Source organism: Pecten maximus, chromosome 6 (assembly GCF_902652985.1).
Source record: "Pecten maximus chromosome 6, xPecMax1.1, whole genome shotgun sequence".
Classification (NCBI taxonomy): domain Eukaryota; kingdom Metazoa; phylum Mollusca; class Bivalvia; order Pectinida; family Pectinidae; genus Pecten; species Pecten maximus.
The window spans coordinates 18,089,383-18,113,274 of NC_047020.1; the positions used below are offsets into that span (position 1 = coordinate 18,089,383).

General features: G+C 31.9%; 1 protein-coding gene across 2 annotated transcripts in view; it reads right to left on the bottom strand.

Moving 5' to 3' along the window:
• Positions 1-232: 232 nt before the first annotated feature.
• LOC117329123 (sodium- and chloride-dependent glycine transporter 2-like) overlaps positions 233-23,892 on the bottom strand; it is a 48,708-nt gene continuing 25,048 nt past the window's right edge. For both annotated transcript variants that reach the window (XM_033886864.1, XM_033886866.1), the window contains exons 2-14: positions 20,838-21,033; positions 19,581-19,712; positions 19,059-19,356; positions 18,394-18,526; positions 16,531-16,665; positions 14,848-14,951; positions 14,207-14,331; positions 13,511-13,623; positions 8,592-8,723; positions 8,096-8,195; positions 7,205-7,305; positions 6,769-6,936; positions 233-6,270 (exon numbers count right to left, since the gene is read on the bottom strand). In XM_033886864.1, the coding sequence (XP_033742755.1) occupies positions 6,082-6,270; positions 6,769-6,936; positions 7,205-7,305; positions 8,096-8,195; positions 8,592-8,723; positions 13,511-13,623; positions 14,207-14,331; positions 14,848-14,951; positions 16,531-16,665; positions 18,394-18,526; positions 19,059-19,356; positions 19,581-19,712; positions 20,838-21,033 (1,926 nt within the window). In that variant the 3' untranslated portion in view covers positions 233-6,081. The remainder of the gene's footprint in view (positions 6,271-6,768; positions 6,937-7,204; positions 7,306-8,095; positions 8,196-8,591; positions 8,724-13,510; positions 13,624-14,206; positions 14,332-14,847; positions 14,952-16,530; positions 16,666-18,393; positions 18,527-19,058; positions 19,357-19,580; positions 19,713-20,837; positions 21,034-23,892) is intronic.

Here is a 23,892-nt window from a genome sequence, read left to right on the forward strand (position 1 = left end):
GATACATTTTAGTAGTCTTAATCAGACACATTTATACTTGATTCTGTCATATTTTACTATTACATAATTATCTTACTAAACTAACATAGCTGATAATTGTAATATTGTTGTGTGTAATATACATTTTTAATAGCCTTGACCATGTGCGAGTCGACATTGATAGACTATTTAGCGCCGAACCTTCATGCAATGGGAAATAACTCTGACAGAAATAATACAACAAACACGTGTATAAGCTTCTTCACATTTTTATTTCTTTATTAATTCATAATAAAAATACTTGATCGGTATTAATACCATTGAAATTAATTGTATATGTTTACAAGATGGACTATTTTTAATGCTAATGCTGATTCTTTTTCATTGAAACATGCCATAATTACGCAATTGGTTCATTAAGAATAAATTCAAACGTCTTTGTATCATCTATAGTATTAACTTAAAAATGAATTACCTTATCTCAAGTTTAAAGAATATATATCTCTTTTATTTACGGGATAGAATATTTGACCCGTACAAAACGCGCCCTGTCAAATTGTATTTGGGTATCTTTTTGATAGTACAATTTGAGTCTGGACGGACATGGGCTTACATGTATATTATGCTTAACCATGAGAGCCAAACCATTTAATTTTAACATCGATACATTGCATGCGTAGTTAAATAAAAAAAAAACACTGCATGTTTAGCGGTTATTCATCGAGTTAAATAGTTCAAGGTTTAAAAAAAAAATATTGAAATGAAACAAAATAAAACTTGTCCTGGCAATGGCGATGGATGTTTTAGCCTTGATGAATGAGTAAACTAAACAAGCTTTAAATGGCCTGGTTATTGAATCAATCATGCTATGGTTTTAAGTACATTTGGCAATTTGTGGCTTTACCTGACCATTAATTGAATAACAATTATAAAAAATGAAGCACTCACGCACAACGAAAAACTGAGGTAAATGTTTACAATAATTAAAATTCACTAAAACTGTAAAGTATTTCTTATACTGTAAATAAATGGATTGTCGTGATTATAAAGGTATTTAATTTATACTGAAAATATCTTAACAATTGTCATTATATCGTATTTGTCTTATTATTACATTTTGATTAGTGAAATATCAGAAATTATCAACTTGATAAATACTCATATTATCACTGCTTATATTATCACTGTAATAACATAACTTTTGTTTTTTGACCAATCAGAACAGAACTTTCTATTCACCCCATTGAAATCTGCCAATTATTCGGTTCAGATCTAAACGAAGCGTAGGTAGAATGAGTGATTATTGCGCTGCAATAAACGTTCCAGGTTTTGATGAAAAAACTCACTTGACAATAGTTATTTATGCAAGCAAAACATAACAGGTAAGAGCAGAAAACGTAGGATTTAACCAGCCCATTCAAAATGGCGTCATGTTTTCAAGCGTAACGCCATAAGAATATGGCGTCACAGATTTTTCTACTTTTTCGACGCATAGTTTTCTCTCTCTTTGGTTTCTCATTAAAAAATAAGATAAAAAGAAAATGCAATGTTTCCCAATGAATATACAATAGATTTCACTAGTATGATGGAATATACGGATATTGTCCACTCGTGCTTCGTACTCATGAAAAATGTGTGAAAGTCACCGGGGAACCATTCATTAACATCTTTATACCGTACATCCATTTATTACCCAGACCTGTCATTATACTTAAGTTATTACTTTGCATTGTAGGTACTTTCCTCATCTTAAGTAAATATTCTCTAGTTTGAAAAAAAAGAAGAAAAAAAAGAGACATTTGATCTGAACAACAGAGTAAAACAACTATATATGCCTTTCTTGAATAATAATCAATCAAAATACTCCCAGGCTGTGTAGGTATGATTATTCGTGGATTTGTGCCAAATATACCGCAAGGAACAAAATGTTTGAGTTTGTCCATCAATCTTAGTTGATATCTACGTTATATTCCTTTGTTCTTTCAAAAATAAATAATGATGAAAACATATTATTCCAATCATACATTCAGAAATAATAATCAAAAAGACAAAAAAACGCATTTACTAAAAACGTTCAGGGAACAAGAAAAAGTAAAGAAAAATGCTTAAAATATTACCAGATAATCTGTAAATATTACTAGATTATCAGTAAATATTACCAGATCATCAGTAAATATTACCAGATTATCAGTAAATATTACCAGATAATCAGTAAATATTACTAAATTATCAGTAAATATTACCAGATAATCCGTAAATATTACCAGATTATCAGTAAATATTACAAGATTATCAGTAAATATTACCAGCTAATCAGTAAATATTACTAAATTATCAGTAAATATTACCAGATAATCTGTAAATATTACCAGATAATCCGTAAATATTACCAGATTATCAGTAAATATTACCAGATTATCTGTAAATATTACCAGATTATCAGTAAATATTACCAGATTATCAGTAAATATTACCAGATAATCAGTAAATATTACTAAATTATCAGTAAATATTACCAGATAATCCGTAAATATTACCAGATTATCAGTAAATATTACAAGATTATCAGTAAATATTACCAGCTAATCAGTAAATATTACTAAATTATCAGTAAATATTACCAGATAATCTGTAAATATTACCAGATAATCCGTAAATATTACCAGATTATCAGTAAATATTACCAGATTATCTGTAAATATTACCAGATTATCAGTAAATATTACCAGATTATCAGTAAATATTACCAGATTATCAGTAAATATTACTAGATTATCAGTAAATATTACCAGAAAATCTGTAAATATTACCAGATTATCAGTAAATATTACCAGATTATCAGTAAATATTACCAGATAATCTGTAAATATTACCAGATTATCAGTAAATATTACCAGATTATCAGTAAATATATTACCAGATAATCTGTAAATATTACCAGATAATCTGTAAATATTACCAGATTATCAGTAAATATTACCAGATTATCAGTAAATATTACCAGATTATCAGTAAATATTACCAGATAATCAGTAGATATTGCTAGATTATCAGTAAATATTACCAGATAATCAGTAAATATTACCAGATTATCAGTAAATATTACCAGATAGTAAATATTACCAGATTATCAGTAAATATTACCAGATTATCAGTAAATATTACCAGATTATCAGTAAATATTACTAGATTATCAGTAAATATTACCAGAAAATCTGTTAATATTACCAGATAATCAGTAAGCAGTGTTTCATTTCACATTATTATTAAGAATAATCTTCTCAAAACCAGTTTTTCTAAAGGTATTATTTTACTTAAAATGATGACATGAAAAGAGGAAAATGGAAAGTAACCTGATATATTGATAGTTACAAATAATAGCAAAGATGCTTATATACAAACTAACATATTATGTACATACTGTGATGGCAAAATAATTCTTCAGATCCATGTCAATATGTATACCTACACAATATCGAACCGTTAAACAAAAATGTGTAAATATATAGTTCAATTTTAAGAAACATTTAATTTTAACTATTTCTTTGGTAAGTTACAATTTTCATTTTCTACACTTTAAACTTGAATAATCAGAGACATTATCAAAGATGCGGTAGATAATTGTAGAAAATTTGATGGACTTGTCGACATTAAGCATTTTTGTACATACAAAGGATTAAAATGTTATACTGACATTGCGTGTGTTTCACTAGTAGTTAACGAATTATGAAATGCCCTATTTTCCCATGTTACGCTTGATGTAAAGTGTCTGCTAACACTTAATGTCTTTTTACACTTACGTATCAATTAATTGATATTCTTCACATTTGATCGGGCAAACTAGCACCAAATTCCTTATTCATTTACATGTACCACTAAACTTTAAATTCTTTCAAGATAATATCTTTGCCCTTTTTTGTAATTATACATCTATATATATATAATACATTAGACTATTCTAAGGATGTAAGTGAGTATAGATATACAGTCAGTATACTATATACAACAATAGCAGCAGCATACAAACAATCACATCGACACGAAAACGTAATATTATAAAAACTTATTGTGACCAATATACTAACTCTCAGTTTAATGGATGTATTTTGTAGAGGGTAATTATAATGTTATAAAAACTTCTTGTGACCAATATACTAACTCCAAGATTAATGGGTGTATTTTGAGAGGGTACTTGTAATGTAATAAAAACTTATTGCAACCAATATACTAACTCCCAGTTTAATGGGTGTATTTTGAGAGGGTAATTATAATGTTATAAAACTTATTGTGACCAATATACTAACTCCAAGATTAATGAGTATATTTTGAGAGGGTAATTATAATGTTATAAAACTTATTGTGACCAATATACTAACTCCAAGATTAATGAGTATATTTTGTAGAGGGTACTTATAATGTTACAAAAAATTATTGTGACCAATATACTAACTCCCAGTTTAATGGGTGTATTTTGAGAGAGTAATTGTAATGTTATAAAAACTTAATCCTAATCCGTTTGTTCCATCTACGCTTAAATATATTTCAAAGAAATCGCAAAACCTACATCTGTATTTCATTCATTACATCTTAAGGCCTTAATACGGTTTTTTTCAGAACGCGGTTTGCTACCGCATTTTTCGGCATGCGAAAAATATAAATAGCATTATACTTCGATATAAATTGATTATTCGAGATATCCGAATGAGAGATAAGTAAGAGATTAATTAGGTAACTCTGTTTGTAGTAAATGGAATGTTGATCTCTGTAATCACAAATATCTCCTCGACAAAACGTGTATTATTTTTTCGAACAACATATATACTTATGCTTAATTTTGATTTGAAATGTAATCGGATTACATATGCTAGTCCCCCTCCCCGCAACAAAAAAGCTAAGCAAATATATACAACATACAATACCCAACAACATTTAGTCAAAAATTTGATACAACAATCTATAAAATATATTCTGCATTACATGAAGAATGACGTCATAATTATTATGTACAAATTGTAATGTCCCTATTACAAAACGTGCGATTTAGGCAGTTTTAAGAATCCATATTTTATATATCAACTTAAAAATGAAAACATTTTATTTCTTACATTACTGAAATTCACAATCAACATTAAATGTATCGAGAAATGTATTTTATTTGGATTATAACATATCAAACTCATCACGTTATGTATCACTGGTCCAACATGAAAAAGACTAGATCTGCTTGGTAAAGGTCGCCTCATCTTTGGTATATAGCGCTTTGATACATCACTTAAAATCACATTAGAATAATTCATTACAAATATGTTATACATCAACTATGATATGTGGATGTTTCTTTGTAGTTCATATTAAAATATTGATTGTACAGCAAATTCAAAACCACTCTCTCCACTAATGCTGGATATCATGAAAATATAATATAATATACATTTGGGAAATACTTCAGCCTGATGAATGCAAATCTTAAAATCTACGCGAAATATGCTAAATGCTGATGATTTGAAATAAATAAACCATATGAGCAAAATTTTATTTTACTCAATGTGTTAGCTTTGTATTGAAGTAGGAATCATTGAAAGGTAAAATTAATACTGTCTTGCAATCTGGTATAAACTTGTAGTAAATGTATTTAGTTGGTTGCTAACTTGGCTTGGATTTCTATCGAATAGCAGATTATCAACATAGGAGACATCGTTTTGTATAAAAGTAATGAACACAATTTATAACGGCCAGCAAATGTGAAAACATAAGTAAAACAAGGTAAAATATCGCCCTATAAAGGAATCTCTTCTCATCAACTTGATTTACTACGATACTGGGCACCAGTTTTGTGAATTCTATTTTTTCTCTCGAGTCGTTAATACAAATGTCCACAATATCACATTAATACAACAATTGATGTTTGTTGTATTTTCAGAGGATAATTGGTGTTTTGGAAGCAGCTACCTATTTGTGGGGAACTAAAACTCAAGGGAAATTACTTGCATTGACAACAGCTGGACCCAGGTCCTTATCTACTAAAGCGACGAATTTTCAGATCATGTTCGTTTTTCAGTGATTGAAATGTTCTTGTTACTATGGTAACGTCACATGCTCCCGTCACACTGGTATGCTGTCTTTTTCACTTGAAGGAAGAAACATATGTTTTTCCGTTTCACCATCTTCTTCAATATGTAGGGCCGTAAGGTCCGTCCTCTTTTGAAGTGCCAGATGTTTGAAATATCTATCTCTGTCTTCTTGAACACTAGGTCCCCATTCCTCCGATGGTTTCATCAATTTTGTGATTCGCTGTAAAATTATTTGTGATAAATTGTAAGAAAACATATATTCAGGAAATTCTGAATCCAGAAGGTACATAAATCAATATGTATGTTGTGTAACTTGTTAGCTAGCGTGGGGTTTAATAATGTGATACACTAACATTTGAGAATATTCCAGTAAAAAGTTTACCCCACCCTACTCCAGATTTTTTTAACAGAGACCATCGAATGAAGTGATCTAACTAAAACAATACCATGTTATAAGACATATTTCCTACCATTCCCAACATGGATATACATGGGTCCATCCGTGAGATAGATCTAAATGTATTTCACTTAGGTGATTTATATTTTACATTGATTTACATATTGTTGTTTTGCAGTGATTTATGTATAGTTTGTCTGTGTTAGACTTTGTTTACAGTGATTTATGTATAGTTTGTCTGTGATATACTTTGTTTATAGTGATTTATATATAGTATTTTTTATTGTAAAGGGTCACGTGATGTTGACAAAATGTGTTTACCTGACGAAGTGAACCTCTCTCCTGGAGTATCTGGAAGATAATGAGTCCCGGAATTGGCAGCACTGATGAAACACCCAGACACCATCCGAATACAATAGCCCATTGTGGGTACGAACGTCCGTCATATGTCACAGGGCCTAAGGTAATCACGCTGAATAGCCAGATAAACTGTAGAGAGTAATGAAACATTTGGTTAGTGCTGATGCCTCCAAGAATTAGTAAAATGCAACGTCACTAGCAACAGATTGCATGAATCACACTACAATTTAATCCCGTGTCATGTTTTGATTCATGTATACGTTTTGAAGTCTACCTAGATCACGCAAAATAGGTCCTAATGATTTACTTCCATAATTGTTTTACTGAAGATCCAGATTGACTGAACATGAAATTGAGGTATAAATCAATCAGTCTTTTTCATTACTAAATAACCTACCACGATAACAGCTGGTGTAACATATTTCCAAAGGTATATCCAGATTGCATGTGGTTTGAAGCCAATCATGAACTCAATGTCTGCCATAAATCTTTCTGTCTCTGTAAAAAAATATGGTGAATAGAAAAATAATGCATCAGAACTTCAGTACAAACACAAAATGAGGAAATATACCACATGATCAACACACTTTTATATAAAATACCTTACCCTGACAGTTAGTGATGTAACCAAGTTTGGCATTGATAAATAATTAAGAAGATATATTGCATTTATATATAATGAAAGCAGCTAGAAAATCTAACACTGTCAACACCCTTATAAGGATAATTGTACACTTTTTGAATTTTCGGTTACAATTGACAACGGTGATGAGGTCATGGATATGCTTGCGAAATATCATACAATAATGTAAACAAGAAATATCTTTAAAAAAGATAAACGGCATAGTTTCGATGCTGGTGGTTATAATGTAAAACTGCTGGTGAAATAAATTAACGAACTAATTAATACATGCGCAGTTTCAGCACGGATAACACAATTATATCAGTTTGAATTATTTTGGTGATAAGAAGACTGCATTTGAATTAGGAATATTATTTTATTAATGTATCATTTGAATAGATACATCCACTTATTCAGCTTGCATTCAATGTTAATTTTGTTTCGTCTTTAACTGCATTTCTGCATTTTGCATTTACCGCTACATTGACCAATCATATACTTCATCTTGACCAGTAACGCCACCAGTCGCGTCATATCCGGAAACAAAAGAAAATTATACGGCTATGCCGAAAAATGATTCGAAGAACTATTAAAGCGTAATTTAGTATTCAAAACAGTATATCAGTTAATACAAATGCAGATTTGATGCTTTAACACCGAACGTACTGTAAACATGGGCGATGACAAGGACCTCTGTAAGTGATATCAGCATCAGCGAGAAACTAGCACAATACCAGTCGATGATCTGTAGGACGTATATTCCACCCTATATAAAAATCAATGTGTTTTTCATATGAAATAACATTCATAAGTATTAACAGCATAAATGTGAAAAAGTCAAAGAATACCAACATCGGAACAATAATTATAATTCAATATTGAATAAACTATAGCAAACAGAAAAAGACTCGCACAAAAAGCCTGGAAAATACAAAGAGAGTGTTTATTTAAAACACATCTCAATTTGGAGCGCAAATAAATGTTTGACCATGTAAACTTTTAATTTTGACCATGTAAACTTTTCATTTTGACCATGTAAACTTTTAATTTTGACCATGTGAACTTTTAATTTTGACCATGTAAACTTTTAATTTTGACCATGTAAACTTTTAATTTTGACCATGTAAACTTGTATAAGAAGATTACTTCCGTAAGTCGTTACCTGCGTAATCAAAGGGAGCCCAAGAAGACACTCGATTATGCAGGCGATTGCAGAGACAAGTACTCGTCTTTTCCTTAGAGTCTTTGGGAAAGTATCCAGGAACGCAGTGATGCACGTCTCAACCATACCGAACTAAATAGATAGAGTAAAACGAACCTACTAGACAGGTGTAATGGCAGAGACTCGTCAGGTAAACCCCTGTCTTAATAGCAAGGATAGTGGACAGAACTTACATTTCACTACAAAGTTTATCTCAAAGTAGTAAAACACCTATTCCATGCCCATGCCTAATTTCTTTACTAATTCGATGGATCAACCGTAATAAAAATAATCTTAAAAAGATTTGATGCCAAAACGTGGAAAACTATTTTAATTTTTTTTTATTTACCCTGCAATTATTCTAAGTTTGGTTCTCTACTTAAAAACTTAAAGGGGGTACAACGGAAAGAAAAACACTGTTATACATGTATCTACAAGTGAATCATTAGATTTAAATGATGGATGCATTGTATGATAGGTATGGTGGATTATGTAGGGATGTGTCATAAGGGATTTTAAAGCTGATGAAAAAGGTATGTTTTCTGCTGTGTCAGCGAATATATTGAAAAACGCACATCTACAATATATATAGATATGTATCTGCATATATCATATAATTCGTACGTATTCTGTAATTCATTTTGCAGTTTTACGGCATACTATAGAAAATCATAAGAAAGATGTCTGGTAAAATATAGATCAACTTCTGGTAGAAATGAGTAAAAAAGTATACGGTTTAAATTCTTATAACATTTGATTAATGGCAGCAAATAAACAGCTAATGAAAATTGCTAGAAATTTAAAACCTTGACCATAAAATAACAATTCATAGCCGTCTAACTAATATACTTTTGGACGAATTTTCCATATATTTTGTCGCTTCCGTGTCATTGATCTCTTAACATTTTAAAACAACACGGAAGCGATGCGACATATAGAATTAAAAGGGGAGTTAAATCGAATTAAACCGCATATGATTTTCCCTAAAACAGTTGATGTATCAATTACTTACACAACCACTGCGTATGAAAAATGCAATCAGATCTTTTTCGATATTTTGAATGCGAAAATCAAAATTACTATCACATCGAAAACTTTCGAGGACGCAGACAGAAAACATATTTTTAGTCGATTTCTGATTAATACTACATGCAAAGATATAAATACTCCTCCGAGACAGGTATATTGTGGGTGTTATACAAATGAGTATGGATATATGGTTATATGATTCGGAGACTGTAGGATCAGAAACATAGATAATATCACCCTTTTCTTGTCCATAGGGTCCGAAAAACAACAAAGTGATAAAAAATAAATATTTTAGTCTAATAGTCATTCCAAGACTTATATTTAAATAATATAAAACAATAAGACAAGAAGAACAAAGAATACACCAGTATCGGGCGTTCTTCTCATCATCATACATTTCCGCTGATTTGAGCCCATTATACTTTAAATATGATGACAGAAGGAGACCTCTGGATGGTTATATTTGTACTTGGTTTGATGAAGGAGTGTATATTTTGTATATTTTTTTCTTTGCATGCAATTCTTTCAGAAGTAGCTTTCCCATTCAAACATAATCCATCATAAAATACATTGAACGGTTGACTTGCATGATTACAAATTCATTGGAGGTTTAACAAATCGGATACTTTATTTGAATTTGGAAAATGAAAATAAGATTAAATCTTGTTTACAATATTAAGACCTAAAATCAAAATTTTACCGGCGTTGTGTTTGTTGTCTATCGTTTGAACACTGTACATCCAATTAATTTGAATAAAGTCAACCGGATTATAATATTTTCATTTTCCTACAAAAAAGAAAAAATACCTTTAAATAAGTCTATTACTTAAAAAATATATCTTATATTGCCATATACATAGCAATCACAAGTTTGTACAAGTAGTTAGTGTGTTCGGTTCTGATATATTCCTAGTTGAATGTTAATTGTTTAAAAAAATATTTACTATAACCTATAGGACTGTTGCAATACGGAAAAAAGTAAACTAGTATAAAATAAAATGTGTCTATAGGTATATATACTATCATCAGCCATTCTTATTTTAAAAAACCGTAGCATTGAAAGGGATTACAAAACTGATATACTTAAAAAATAGGCATGTGAGTTTATCTTTGCAACAATGATCAAATAAATAAATTTGAATATAAATTTCAGTTAACTAATGCATAATTGAATGCATACGCTTTTCTTGCCAGTGTAAGAAAAATCATGTTTTGTATATTGAGTATTACCGTTATCCAGATATTTTGATAGATTTTAAAAGGATCACAGCAAAATATAAATATCATTGGATAGAAAACCTATGAGTTGGATGAAGCAAGCTTGGTAGGACCGTTGCCAGCAGGTTGGCCCTTGCCCTCCTCTGGAAGCTTGAACGTCGTAAACCTGCTTAAGGAATTTAATAAGAAAAAACAAAAAATACACATCAGTAACAACAGCAGATTAAAGTTTACCTTAACATACCTTAATGTAAATCACTCTTATTTCACGAAATATTGATTTCGCGTTGACATTACAAACAAAACAATTGAACACACATTTTAAAGAACACGAGGACGGCTCGCCGACGTATTAGCAGTAAATTCAGACGTTCACACATGATTTTTTCATCAACAATTGAAATGAAATTCGATGTTCATTATAACCCGGAGTTGAAATGTTTGATCGAGGGATTAAGCGTATTTCAGGTTTGTAAGAGTCACATAAACATCGTGGAATGCGGAAACGGAGAATAAACCAATTGACAACGTGATACATTTAGCATATTTTTTTTTCATTTTACGACATCGGTAGCCTTTGTCATATTCCTTTTAAACGTGCGGAATTTAAGTTTTTTGAATCATAATAGCAAAATGAATATTTCACGGAATGAAGTGATAAACATTAAACCATTTTTGAAGTATATTGATTGAATGTACAATCAAATGTAATTATTAACAGTCCAGCATGGCAATGACTTGAATGGTGTGTCACAAACTGTAGATAGAAAATTGACACTAATTATGAAAGTAAGATTATAAAAATGTACATATACTGTACATCAAGTAAAATGTAACAAGCCAAAAAATATCAGTTGAACCCAAAATGCATATGATGCTTCTAGTGAAACAAACCATTCAAATCCAAAATACTTAATTAAAGAACATGCCATTGAGTTTCAGTCACGACTTATCCCCCCTTGTATGATCACACGCTCCCTCTCCCTACTCTCCCCCTCTCTCTCCTTCTTTCTCACTGCTTCATTGAGTTTGTTTGAAAGTGTTGTTTTTAGTGAAACTGCGATGTCAGTGTCAAATATCATAATGATATATATTAAAAGATTTTGAAAGGAACATTGAGCGTTCAATCGTTTTAAATGCGTCGGTTGCGTTCTCACCTTCCATATTTGTAATCCCCTTTGCTACAACCTCTCATTCACAACATTCAGAACTTAAACCTTTGTTACACATATACTTACTTTCGACAGGTTGTTCCATTGGGCGATACTTAAACTAAAGAACGTTATTCATGTATATTTACTATCATACACAGATATATGTTCGCTTCAGAGTACCAATATATATATATATATTATATATATATATATTATATATATACATACAGTACTGCATTTTTTTTTTATTTCAAAATACGACAAAATTCCGTGTTCATGGTAACTCGACTTAGAAGTGTATCCCTATTATCTCCGAAAAGTTGTACGATACGAACCAAGTTTATATGTGTATTTATCGATGTATGGTAACAACGTTTTCCACCTATCGAGAATTTGTTGTATGTAAACATCGATTTCGACATAACGAGACGTAGCTCTATGTAATTCTCTGACTTCCAAGTCTTTGCCTTCCGGAACTAATGGAGATCCGTGACAGTGGACTCTAATTTTGTTTTCAGACGATAACGAAATTTTGTTAGACCTGAACAATCTAAATACTCACAAAATATGGTCTTCGCTAAAAATCCTGTTCGTACAATGAAAAATATATGACGTTTAATATATGCAATTAACACAACAAGCATTGGGAATCTGCATATGTGAGGAATTGTACGAGTTATGTGGAGGGAATGAAGCCGTATCTTGGATAATTAATGGAAAATGGTTTAATGAGTATTAATAATCATATACCCAATTACCCCAATTAGACGTCAATTACGTCGAAGAGACAATAGACGTAATGATAATCAAATTTTATGCCAAATGAAGTTTTATATACAGTGGTTGAGAATAAGCCAAACCTTTAACAATATCCAGTTAATTGAATTACTTTGATTTATTTATTAATTACACCCATGAAAATAAGAAAAAAATACCCCAAGCGTTATCAAAATATTGATGATCAAATATATTAAGTTATATAATAAACCCAAATAGTTACTTTCTTATTTGATGAACTTTTTACGGAAAATACGAAAAATATATAGAGAATTATGTATGAGAGAGCACAACTGTCTATCTTATTAGTGAAGAGAACGGACATTGTATCGGTATTGACCCTTTGCCCACGCATTAGGTCGCTCTGTGTATGCTTCATACACACACAGATATGATAAAAGGGATTAAGATATAGATAAGTATGCATTTTCACTATTTTCCATCAATACAATGTATTAAGTAATAAACATTCGAAATGTGTATGAAATAGTGCAAAAAATTGCTTAGTTTTTGAAGTATATTTTAAATGAATGTAAAAAATATATGATTGCACAATTGCATAATCGCCAACAATGATATGTATTCGTTCTTATGCAATCAGATATTATGGACGCTTTCAGAAATATCGATGGTCAATGATAATGCATACAGAGGTATAGAACTTAAGTATATAACTACACCGAAAACAGCTTTAAACCCTACCTGACTGTCAACGCCGATAGTAAACAACATGAGAAAGAATAGCACCGCCCAGAGGGGAGAAATCGGTAGCTTAGCAACAGCTGCAGGATACGCAACAAACGTGAGACCTGGACCTGTAACACAACAAAAATAATGTGTCAATGAAAACGGAGAGCAGCAGAAAAAGAAACTTCAATATAAATAGAAAAGAAAAAAACGAAAACAAAAAACAAAACAAACAAACAAACAAACTTCAAACATAAACATATTTTAAGTAAGAGTTGGAACTATGCTGATACAGACGAAGATAACAGATTTCTGAACCAGAACGTATAAATGTATTAAATCCATAGATATAAATCTCTGGGCCCAGTTGTTCAAAAATTGATCAGGCTAAACATAGTTTAACAACAATTTTTAAATCCAGATAAAAAAAATGTTTTACGGTAAAGGAGAAATGAGATTTTCACTAATCAAGTGATTAAGTTAATCACCTTATTAACAACTCGGCCCTGACCATGGACATTTTGTTATTGGACTATTTTGCTTGGTGTGATACTCCTGTTAAATTCGAACAAATGTAAATGCTCCTCAAAAGTACATGTAAAACTGTCACATCATTCCGTTTATATTTGACCAATTCAATTTTTATATCACGAGCACACATCACCGCGCGCGCCATATTGTAAGATTGTCAAAATACATGAATGTACTTACCCTGGCTTACCACCTCTTCAATTGAGGATCCAGTCTGATGGGCCATGAACCCAAGGACGGAAAAGATGACAAATCCAGCAAAAATAGACGTTCCGCAGTTAATTATCGGTACAATCAAGGCATCTCTAGAAAATAAATCACTCATTTAATCAAAATTTCGACAAAATACTTAAATCCATCAGAATACTTATTGATCAATATAAGGCTTTTGAGACATTTTATAACAAATATGTAATAACAATAGATATGTTCATATCATTGTTAATAACTAGTTATCACCTAACAGAAATATTATAACCGTATTTGTCTTTTGAAAATAACACATGATTTTATTTTAGTGAAATTGTATTCTATAATGTCAAAGCTCACTGTGTATACATTATCAAATATTTCCGCGTCGAAAACATAGACGCGATGTGGAATTTTCGCGTTGAAAACAAATACGTGGTGTAGAATTTTCGCGATGGAAACATACTTAGCTGTAGCCATTTTACGTTTTATAAGTTGCGATGTCATATTTTGTTGATAAGCGAGTAAAACAACACGGAACATGCTTTCATACACTATATTAACGTATTATAGCAACAAAATTTACACGGAAATATCCTCACATAGAGATAAACACTCCAGCAAATACCTACCTGTATATATTATTACTGAATTTATTATAACTGGCCATAGTGACGATGCCTCCCCATCCCATACCGACCGAGTAGAAAATCTGTAAGGCTGCATCTCCCCATACCTATAAATGGAAAATTGAAAATTCTCAAATTTTGCCACGATTCTGGTGCGTTTTTTTTTTTGTCTGCTAAATGCCTTTAAACAAGCTTGTTTGATATACCTGAACAGGGAGACTCAGTACTCAACATGATAGAGAAAACGTCGGCACTAAGAGAGGATCAGTATTTGTGTGTTTTGATTGGGTATTATCAGGTTTTTTTTGTATAATCATTTACATTACTATGTAGTATTATTGCATTGTTATATTGATAATATGGTATTTATAAACTGGTAATTCAGATGACGTTGATATCCTACACTCGATACTGACTACTAGAGAAAGAAAAAAATCTTTTATTATTGTTTTTAAACTTTACTTAATTATCTTTTTTCTCTCTCTTTTATTTCTCAAAATTTATTTCAAGTTTATCTTAAAATATCATAGATGTTAAGGAAGAATTTTTGCAAATGGCAACAATAATAGTCGTGTTACTGAAGACAGAAGGGTGTACCAGCCGCACCACAAACTCACAATGTGCAATTCCACAAAATGAAACATTTATATCTCATTAAAATGTGCATCACAAGGCGTGTAGCAAATCATTCAACTTTACCCTAGGTGATTACCACACAGTATAATTTATATATGTATGTTGCATGTATTAGATATTGATACGTATGCCTGCATACCTTTAACTCTGCAAGCGAAGGATTAGTGTGAGAAACGACTGACACAATCCCGGTGTCATTACTCACTCAGGTACGTTTACTCATTGCTCGTGTAATCTTTTTCCAATGGTGCTCTAGATAAGACTATGTGAAGAATAAAACGAGGAACAGGAACCCAACATGGTTGATTATAACTGCAACGTTACGTTAACACAAATCAAATGTCAGTTTATTTAAAGGGGAAAAGCTATTTGAATAATTCGATCGACCACCATAACCAAGCATAAATCCTTACAGCTTTAAAGTCACATCAGGGCATTTAAGATATTCTCCAGGTGAGGTGCGTAGCCCGTGAACAAGACCGTCCGTGTAATCTAATTTTGATTACTATCGCTAGAAGGTATACGTGCACACAAGTGAAATACAGATGTTTGCCATTGGGGCATCTCACATTTTCTTTGCAAGCCCAGAGTGACAGAATGGAATTTTGTGTTCTTATCAGCTGAACAAGGCTTTGTTTATTGTACTCGTATGTACGTAGAGACTGGGATAGATCTTTTATGCGTTTACCGTAAATCTTCTGCAAAATTTGCTTCTACATTTTACATAGCAGTGTGTGCAAACGGTTGATAATATCATATTTAAAGGAAACAAATATCCCATTCATTTACATTTCCTCTGAAACAATTTCTAGATATTGGTAAATCCAACAACAATATCATTTTATTTTCAAAGGTTCAAGAAGAATACACCGTTTGTTTTATAATATCTTGTCAAAGGTTCTAGAATACGAACTGATTCAAATAGAAGAATGAACCCGATTGTTTTTCATTGTCTTTGTTATTCAGTAGTTGATTATTCCACTTTCAAGAAAAATATAACAAGGTAAGGTACATAGCAAACGGGGATCTTAATAAAGGTAGTTTTTTTACCTGGAATTCTCCAAGTTTCTCCCATTTAGGGAAAACATAGAACTTAATGCCTTCCATAGCACCTGGTAATGTCACACCTCGGATTAGAAGAACCAATAAAACCAAATATGGGAAAGGAGCAGCAAAATGCATCACCTGTGTGGAAAGGAAATACATATCATAGATAGAGATTATATAACATTTCATAACATTTCATTTTCATATTAGATTATAATGTTATTGAAATACAAGTGTAAACAGTTGCTAGTTATATAATTTCCAAGAGTATCTTTGAAATGTTAACAGAATATGACTCGAGGTTTGAGAGGTATATTATCACATTTTATCGATAGAATTTTTCAGCCAAATAACACAAAAATCACAATGTCAATTTTTTTTTATTGTTTATCAGACTGAACAGATCGAACAATTGAAGCAAAGCTATTTCATGGAGTAAATACACAAGAACATAATCGACAGTCGCGAAAATATGGAAATAACGGAAAAGGAAACACAGCAAGTTTTAATCTAAAGAAAACCTTCCGAATATTTACAAAAAGGCGAGGTTAGATACCACGAAATGTAGCCTTCTAGCTGATGTTTTGTCTATAAACAAATTGAACATGCCATGGGGCTGGGTCAAAATCAACCAAATTCTAAATATATTAACATCTGTTAAGATTTAAATCCAAGCGTTTTCAGGACGGGAGAAGTACGTCTCGACCAGAACACCAGATTTGTATGCTATAAACAAAATTCGTTTGAGGCCATACGAGAGGAAACCTGTCCTTGTAACGTCAGTAACACTTTATATATATAATATTGGTCTCAATGAACATCAAAGAGAACAGCGTACTAGGGTAATTATTCTACTTATTTATAGAAGATCTTTGTACAATGTAATTGGATTGATATCAATATATCGTTGAATATGAAAACTCGATTAATTGAATTCTTTTTTATGAGAATGTCATTTGCTGGTTTTAATAATCAATATTGGCAATAAAGGTATCCATTAGATTAAGTCAAACGAATGTCCCTCAGAATCCTTAAACATACATTTTGAAGTTTTTGGTTCTAAAATAAATCAATATATTGACATGTTGTTATATGAAAAAAATAATTAATTGCATATGGATTACAGATATCTATGATACAGAGTGCATTCTGAATACGAATTGTTTCAAATGAATTATTTGCTAGGATATCAAGAGTTTCAATAAAACATTTGTTGCAAAATACCAAACAGCTGAGTTAAGTTTTAAATCTAGCTAATAGTCATAGTAGTTAGGTGAATCATAGCAGATTTGTAATGCGGCAACATGGGGGACTCAGTCGACCCTCAGTAAACCGCAGATGTTACACGATGTTACATAAATGTATCAGGGATATCGATCCAAGTGAACCAATCTGGTGCACTCACGGCAGCCAATACACACTGTTGAGTTTGAAGAAAATGTAAGCGCTTTATCAGGCTAGCAAAGAAACTTTCAGTTACCATGGTAACTAAGGTTTTGTAAAAATCGTGTAATTTGTTGATAAGATAAACCCATTCGTACCATATACCCAAGCATCATGACCAGTATGTGATGTCTACTGACTGAATTAAACAAATCATTTACTAAAACGTACATTTGTATAAGTTATATTTTTGAAATATACAATGAAAGAAGGTAAGGTATATCCGATGTTAGGGTGAAGTGTCGTTTTATTATTACGGTAATGTGTTTTCATACCTGCACGACACTGATAAGTACTTTTTCGTGATAATGTATTTCATTCTATTTCATTCATCTTGTTTCTGTTAACACTAACATATTTAGTTTGATATTTCAGCAGTGTTTTCGGCCACTATTGTAAAACAATATTATGAATTTCACTCACTTTGCCCAACACTTTAACGCCCTTGAATAGACACAGGAAAACAAAGAACCACGCCAATATGAGACAAAGCAGTAGAGGCCACCTTATAATTCCAGCTTCCTCAATCCCTCCAGACAGTTCCAGCACATGATTTCTGGCAAAAATAATAATCATAAAATGAGTATATTGACCATTCGTATTCCTTGCATCCTTCAATGTATTTGTTGTTTACAAAACAGGAGTTAATGCATAATGCTTTTGCTCGAGTTTTAATCACAATATAATCATCATCCTGGCAAGAAATGACAAATAATATTAAAAAAGATTTTTTCTTTCAGATGTACACATCCGTCGTAGAAATAATATTATTATCCTTAACATTTCGACCAGTCAGTGTCATAAAACCGTTAAAATAAATAAATGAAACAGTAGTCGTTAACAAAGTAATTGTGACAAAGGAAAATATTCTAATAACATTTGCAGGTGGACCGGTCGACCTATTATCACAAAGACATAATTTAATATTCATTGAAAAGAGTATATTATGAAAATCGTCCTCCCGGATGTTCCTTTAAGGGTGCATACATATCTGCATCTCAGATTATTATTTAAGTTTGAAATTGGTTTGGTGTTTATATATTCAAACACATTTCCCAACTTTATTGAAAATAACTAAAAATGCTTACTCCCAGTATTCCTCGCTTGGGCTTGTCTTTGCAGATCCGAGTGTAAGAGAGCCATTTGCAGTAATGATATGACTTGAAATATTGGACATGGTGCTCACAGTATAGTTGCTCAATGTGCTATTTATTACAACTCTTTCAGATCCATCTACGCAATTTTCTGTGTTCCAGTCATTTCCACAACTACTCCATGGCAACACAGCCCGGAAGGACATAAAAAGGTAGTAAAGAGTCCAAGCGACAATGACATTGTAATAAACACAAACTAACCCGGAAACCATCACCATGCCAACCCCTACACCTGAAAATATAATACAATACACAGTAATGTAAATTCGGTATGTATTTTCTGCCAGAACATGAAAATTTAATTGTTAATACTGTTAATAACTATCCTGAGATTTTACGAAAGCTTTGACTTAATCGTTTGTATATAATCCAATTACCAATGCTTTTCGAAATTGCAAAGTAGTGCCATTAAACACCGCATTTCTATATATAACATTTAGGACAACTACAACGTACCTTTGAATAGTGGACTCATTCTCCATGTGGTTATTGGGCTGAGACTGCTAAATTGACCATAGCTAGCCTCCATAAAGAAAAGTGGATAACCGCATAACAGCAGGAATATAAAATAAGGAATGAAGAATGCACCTGAAAGTCAAAACATCATATAAAACAAACTGATAAAATCAATCATCATTACTGAGGTTAATGCACAAGTCTCAAGAAAAAGTGATACAATGGTCAGTTAAAGATAGTTTTTGATATAACTCTAAAGGTTTGAGATTTTGTTTACACAAAACTGTAATTTCCTCGAAATTTCGTTTCTTTTCGGAATTTAATTTTACAAGGGAGTATACATTTCTTGTTGTACAATTTAAATGATATTTAAATACTTTTTAAAAGCATGTTTAGGTTTCATAAACTAACGACCAAATATATGTATACAGTATATTGATTTATTTTCTAAGATGATAAAAATGAAATTTCGTTTGTAGTGTGAGAAAGGTAATGTATATATTAGATCTTATTTAAAATACGACCAAGTATTTAAGTTTCACTAAATACGTTGTTTCATTGAGTGCAACAAAAAAGTCTGGGTTAGAAATAAAAGTTTCCTCTAAAATCTATGAAAATTATCACATGTCTGTGCTTTCATTCAATGTCTCATGATTTTGTTAACGTTAACAAGCAATTCCTGAAAAGTATCAAATAAATATGGAGATTGCTATAATAGAACCAGTGGAAACTCGATGTTCAGCTAGCTGTGATTTGTAAACCATCAACAGGAAATCTGAAACAACCTTGATCTACACTTCAGTGTGACCTAGTAGAGCGTAACATCCTTCATTATTATTATACTGTTTGCCAATTATGTACACACCTGCGCAATGTTTTTAACCGAAATAATTCATTAAATGATAAACGCCTTTGATGTGCGTGTTATTTTGTTTTGCCTAAAACATGATACAGTATATCATATAGAAGGACAGAAATCCGATCAAGTTTTGTTGTGATGCTGGTTCGCATGCCTGTCGCAGGAAAATAACGTATCACTAATTAACATAATAGTTTCGTATTCTTAAATCTTATCCCTGGCCATATGTATGCATTTCAGTTAACGTAAGATAACTTGTAAGGATTCGTAAACATGTACAATACTACAGTGACCAATATGTGCCAGCAAATTATGGAAATTAGCATGGTTGTGTTCGATTGTTTTGTCCGTGATAATATGCTGGTACTGGACAGACCCGTTTATATCTGGCTACGTACCCCCTCCGCTCTTGTAGCAGAGATATGGAAACCTCCATATGTTGCCAAGCCCGACAGCATAGCCAATGCATGTGAGGATGAAGTCCATTCGGCCTTTCCAGCCTCCTCTCGTGTCTGTCTCCGTACTTCGGTTCTCTCCACGTTTAATCATTTCGATACTATTATCGCCAGAGCTATTTGACTCCGAACTCATTTTCTGGAACATCAGAAAAGTGGCATAAAGAATAAGTAAGACCAGGACAGTAGATCTAACAGAAAAGGGGCACCGAAAAAAAATGTAAAAGTCATTATAAACAATAAAAATTCTTCCAATCGTGTTTTAAGATTTTCCACTGTACCTATGTTGTAAGAATCGGTTTGTTTGAGGTGTATTACCATTATTATACATTTCTATATGATAATCAAGCTTTTATTTAATTTTCATGTTTGGTTTCTATCTGATTAAAATCATCTGTTCATGTCTTCGCTTACTTCGTGCCCCGCATGTATGCTTACCGTGTATCAAATAAAGCCATGAACAGCTGCTTGTAATCAGATTTATATTTATAGATTATATGATAAAATGGCGGAATCGTATTTATATATGTGATAATTTCGATAAACATTGCTACTATGCATGTACAACAAAAGCTTGAATTTATCAAACTGGTATGAATCATGCGATATCTGAAACACGTGTAGTGTCGAAATTCTTATTTAAATACATATTCTTGGTTTATATGGTAGAATGAAGTAGCCAAACTGCCATTTGCAGATGTTTTGAAATATTCATAAAAAAAGTTGAATTGCTCATTCATCTCATGGCGATTTACTGGAATTATGAGAGTGTTAAAAGTTTTAATTTGAATTTAACGTAGCATTATATAATAATCACTTCTGTTTGGTAGAAAGGAGTAAATGAAAGAAAAGCATACAAAAGACGCGTCTGAGCCCCTGCCTTCTATTCAAATATCACTGTTTAAAGCCAAAACGTGATTTTGATATTTCAAGACAAAAACCAGCGGAGTAGTTTCAATCGTGGTGTAAATAAAAACATAAAAAATAAAAACCCCAAAAACAGAAACAGGAAGAAGGTGTCAAGTAGCTTCCAGGACGATGAGGGTCATTTACCACTGATCCTTTTATGGATACGAACTCCGCTAACAAATAACAACAAAGTAGGATTCAAGCTGCAAACGCTTTTAATTTTACTGTACGACTCATCTTTATTGCACAATAATAATAAACGTAAGTCCTTTATGCGGACCAACTTGAAAATTAAATCACAAACATAATATAATGGAGCTTTTACCCGTGACAATACTTCCAATATGTGTTAAACACTCATAAATCATATTATTTAAAAAAATATATCATATAAAATAATTCCACATGTTATAATGCTGCTATGCTGAGACATGGGCGAACTTGTCGTGACTAAGAGCTAGCACGTATCGATTGTTTCTGCGAGATGTATAGTGGACATTTAATGACAGCGGAGTCAGGGAATAATTTTCCCATGGCTGATACGGCCTCTGTTATATAGGGTTATATATGAAATACAGTAGGTCTGTATGATCTATAAATTGGTTGGTTGTTAGGCATGTTAACATGGATTAAGTTATGTTATTGATTTGATTTGTCCATTAGAGTAAAGAACCAAGCACAGCCGGGGTATCACGCCAGATATTAGACAATGGATATGGTTATAAAACGTAATTTGCGACAATGTAATCATGATATACAACAGGAATTTTCCGCATGCAGAAATATCATCTCATAATTGATTCCATGGTACATAACTGTGGAATTACTAACATAAATGTATTTCGTAAAGCTTGTATTAAAGACACTTACATGTCCTGTGACTTTATGTTGTGTCTGCGTTTCCGTATACAGCTTTTGTTATTTGTGTGGCGCTGACTATCGTGTTGCCCAATGCAAAGTCACGGAGTGTCACTAATGCCGTAGGCAGAGGCAACGGGCTGACAATGTATTAACAGATTAACAACCGATTAACTTATTTCTTTGTATGGCTGTTCAGAGAAGTATTCTCAAGATTGATATCGTCGGTATGGCGATCAAATGTAACAAATTTACGAGACAAAGGATTTGAAATCATGAATATAACTCTGTATTGATTCACGCCGAAATATGTTATTGTAACTGAACCTGGGGTTTCTCCTAATTTGCCACTGCATTATCTACTTCTGTCCGCAGTCAAATGAAGTCTGTGTTTTCCTTAAGCATAAATAAGTCAAATCTTAATAATGCTTTTTTCCCCATTGCCCTTTCAACTGCTAGTTTAGCCAAAGCAACCCGACATTTCCATTACTGTCAGTTAGAAGAAAACAAGACAAAATATTTATTATTTTTCAAAAAAATTGCTAATGTCATTACGAGGTAGGAGAACGTAGGTGAAAAAAAGATAGGATAACATATATTTTGATTTTTTACCTAACCCAGTCTTTGATTTCGAGATATAATTGTGACTACTATCTGTTTTATTGTAAATATTCTCTGTGAGTGTTTGAGAATATTCATATAATATATTTTCGTGTTCCTGCGCCTAACATTATGTACTGCTACACATACGATTGAATTAGACTGCATGTTTGCATTTTGTCTGCTTAGTCTATGTCTGCATCGTGAGTTATTTAAGCTCCTGACGCCAGATAACCTGTCAACTGATACAAATACCACAGTGTGAGAAGTTGATAAAACGTGTTGTTGGAAAAACCTCCCAAAAATCAACGAACAAAAAATTCATCGAGGAAGGTTTTGCTGTTATCAACATCAAATAATTATCCATTAAAATATGTGACAAGTTTTTATTATAATGATACAGGATATACTATATTTCCTTGCTCTATCGCTTAACTAGACTACACAAATCCAGGGGTACTTATTTGTAAAAAGAAAATGTATTTTAAGTTCGTTATTTTGCAGGATACCATTTTAAGGCAGAGGGAGGTGTTTCATTATTTCCAATAGATCTCTTGTATAGAGCAAACTAGATAATTATACAGTACATGACAGGGTGACAAACACGTCTATAATTCATTTCAGAAACTAT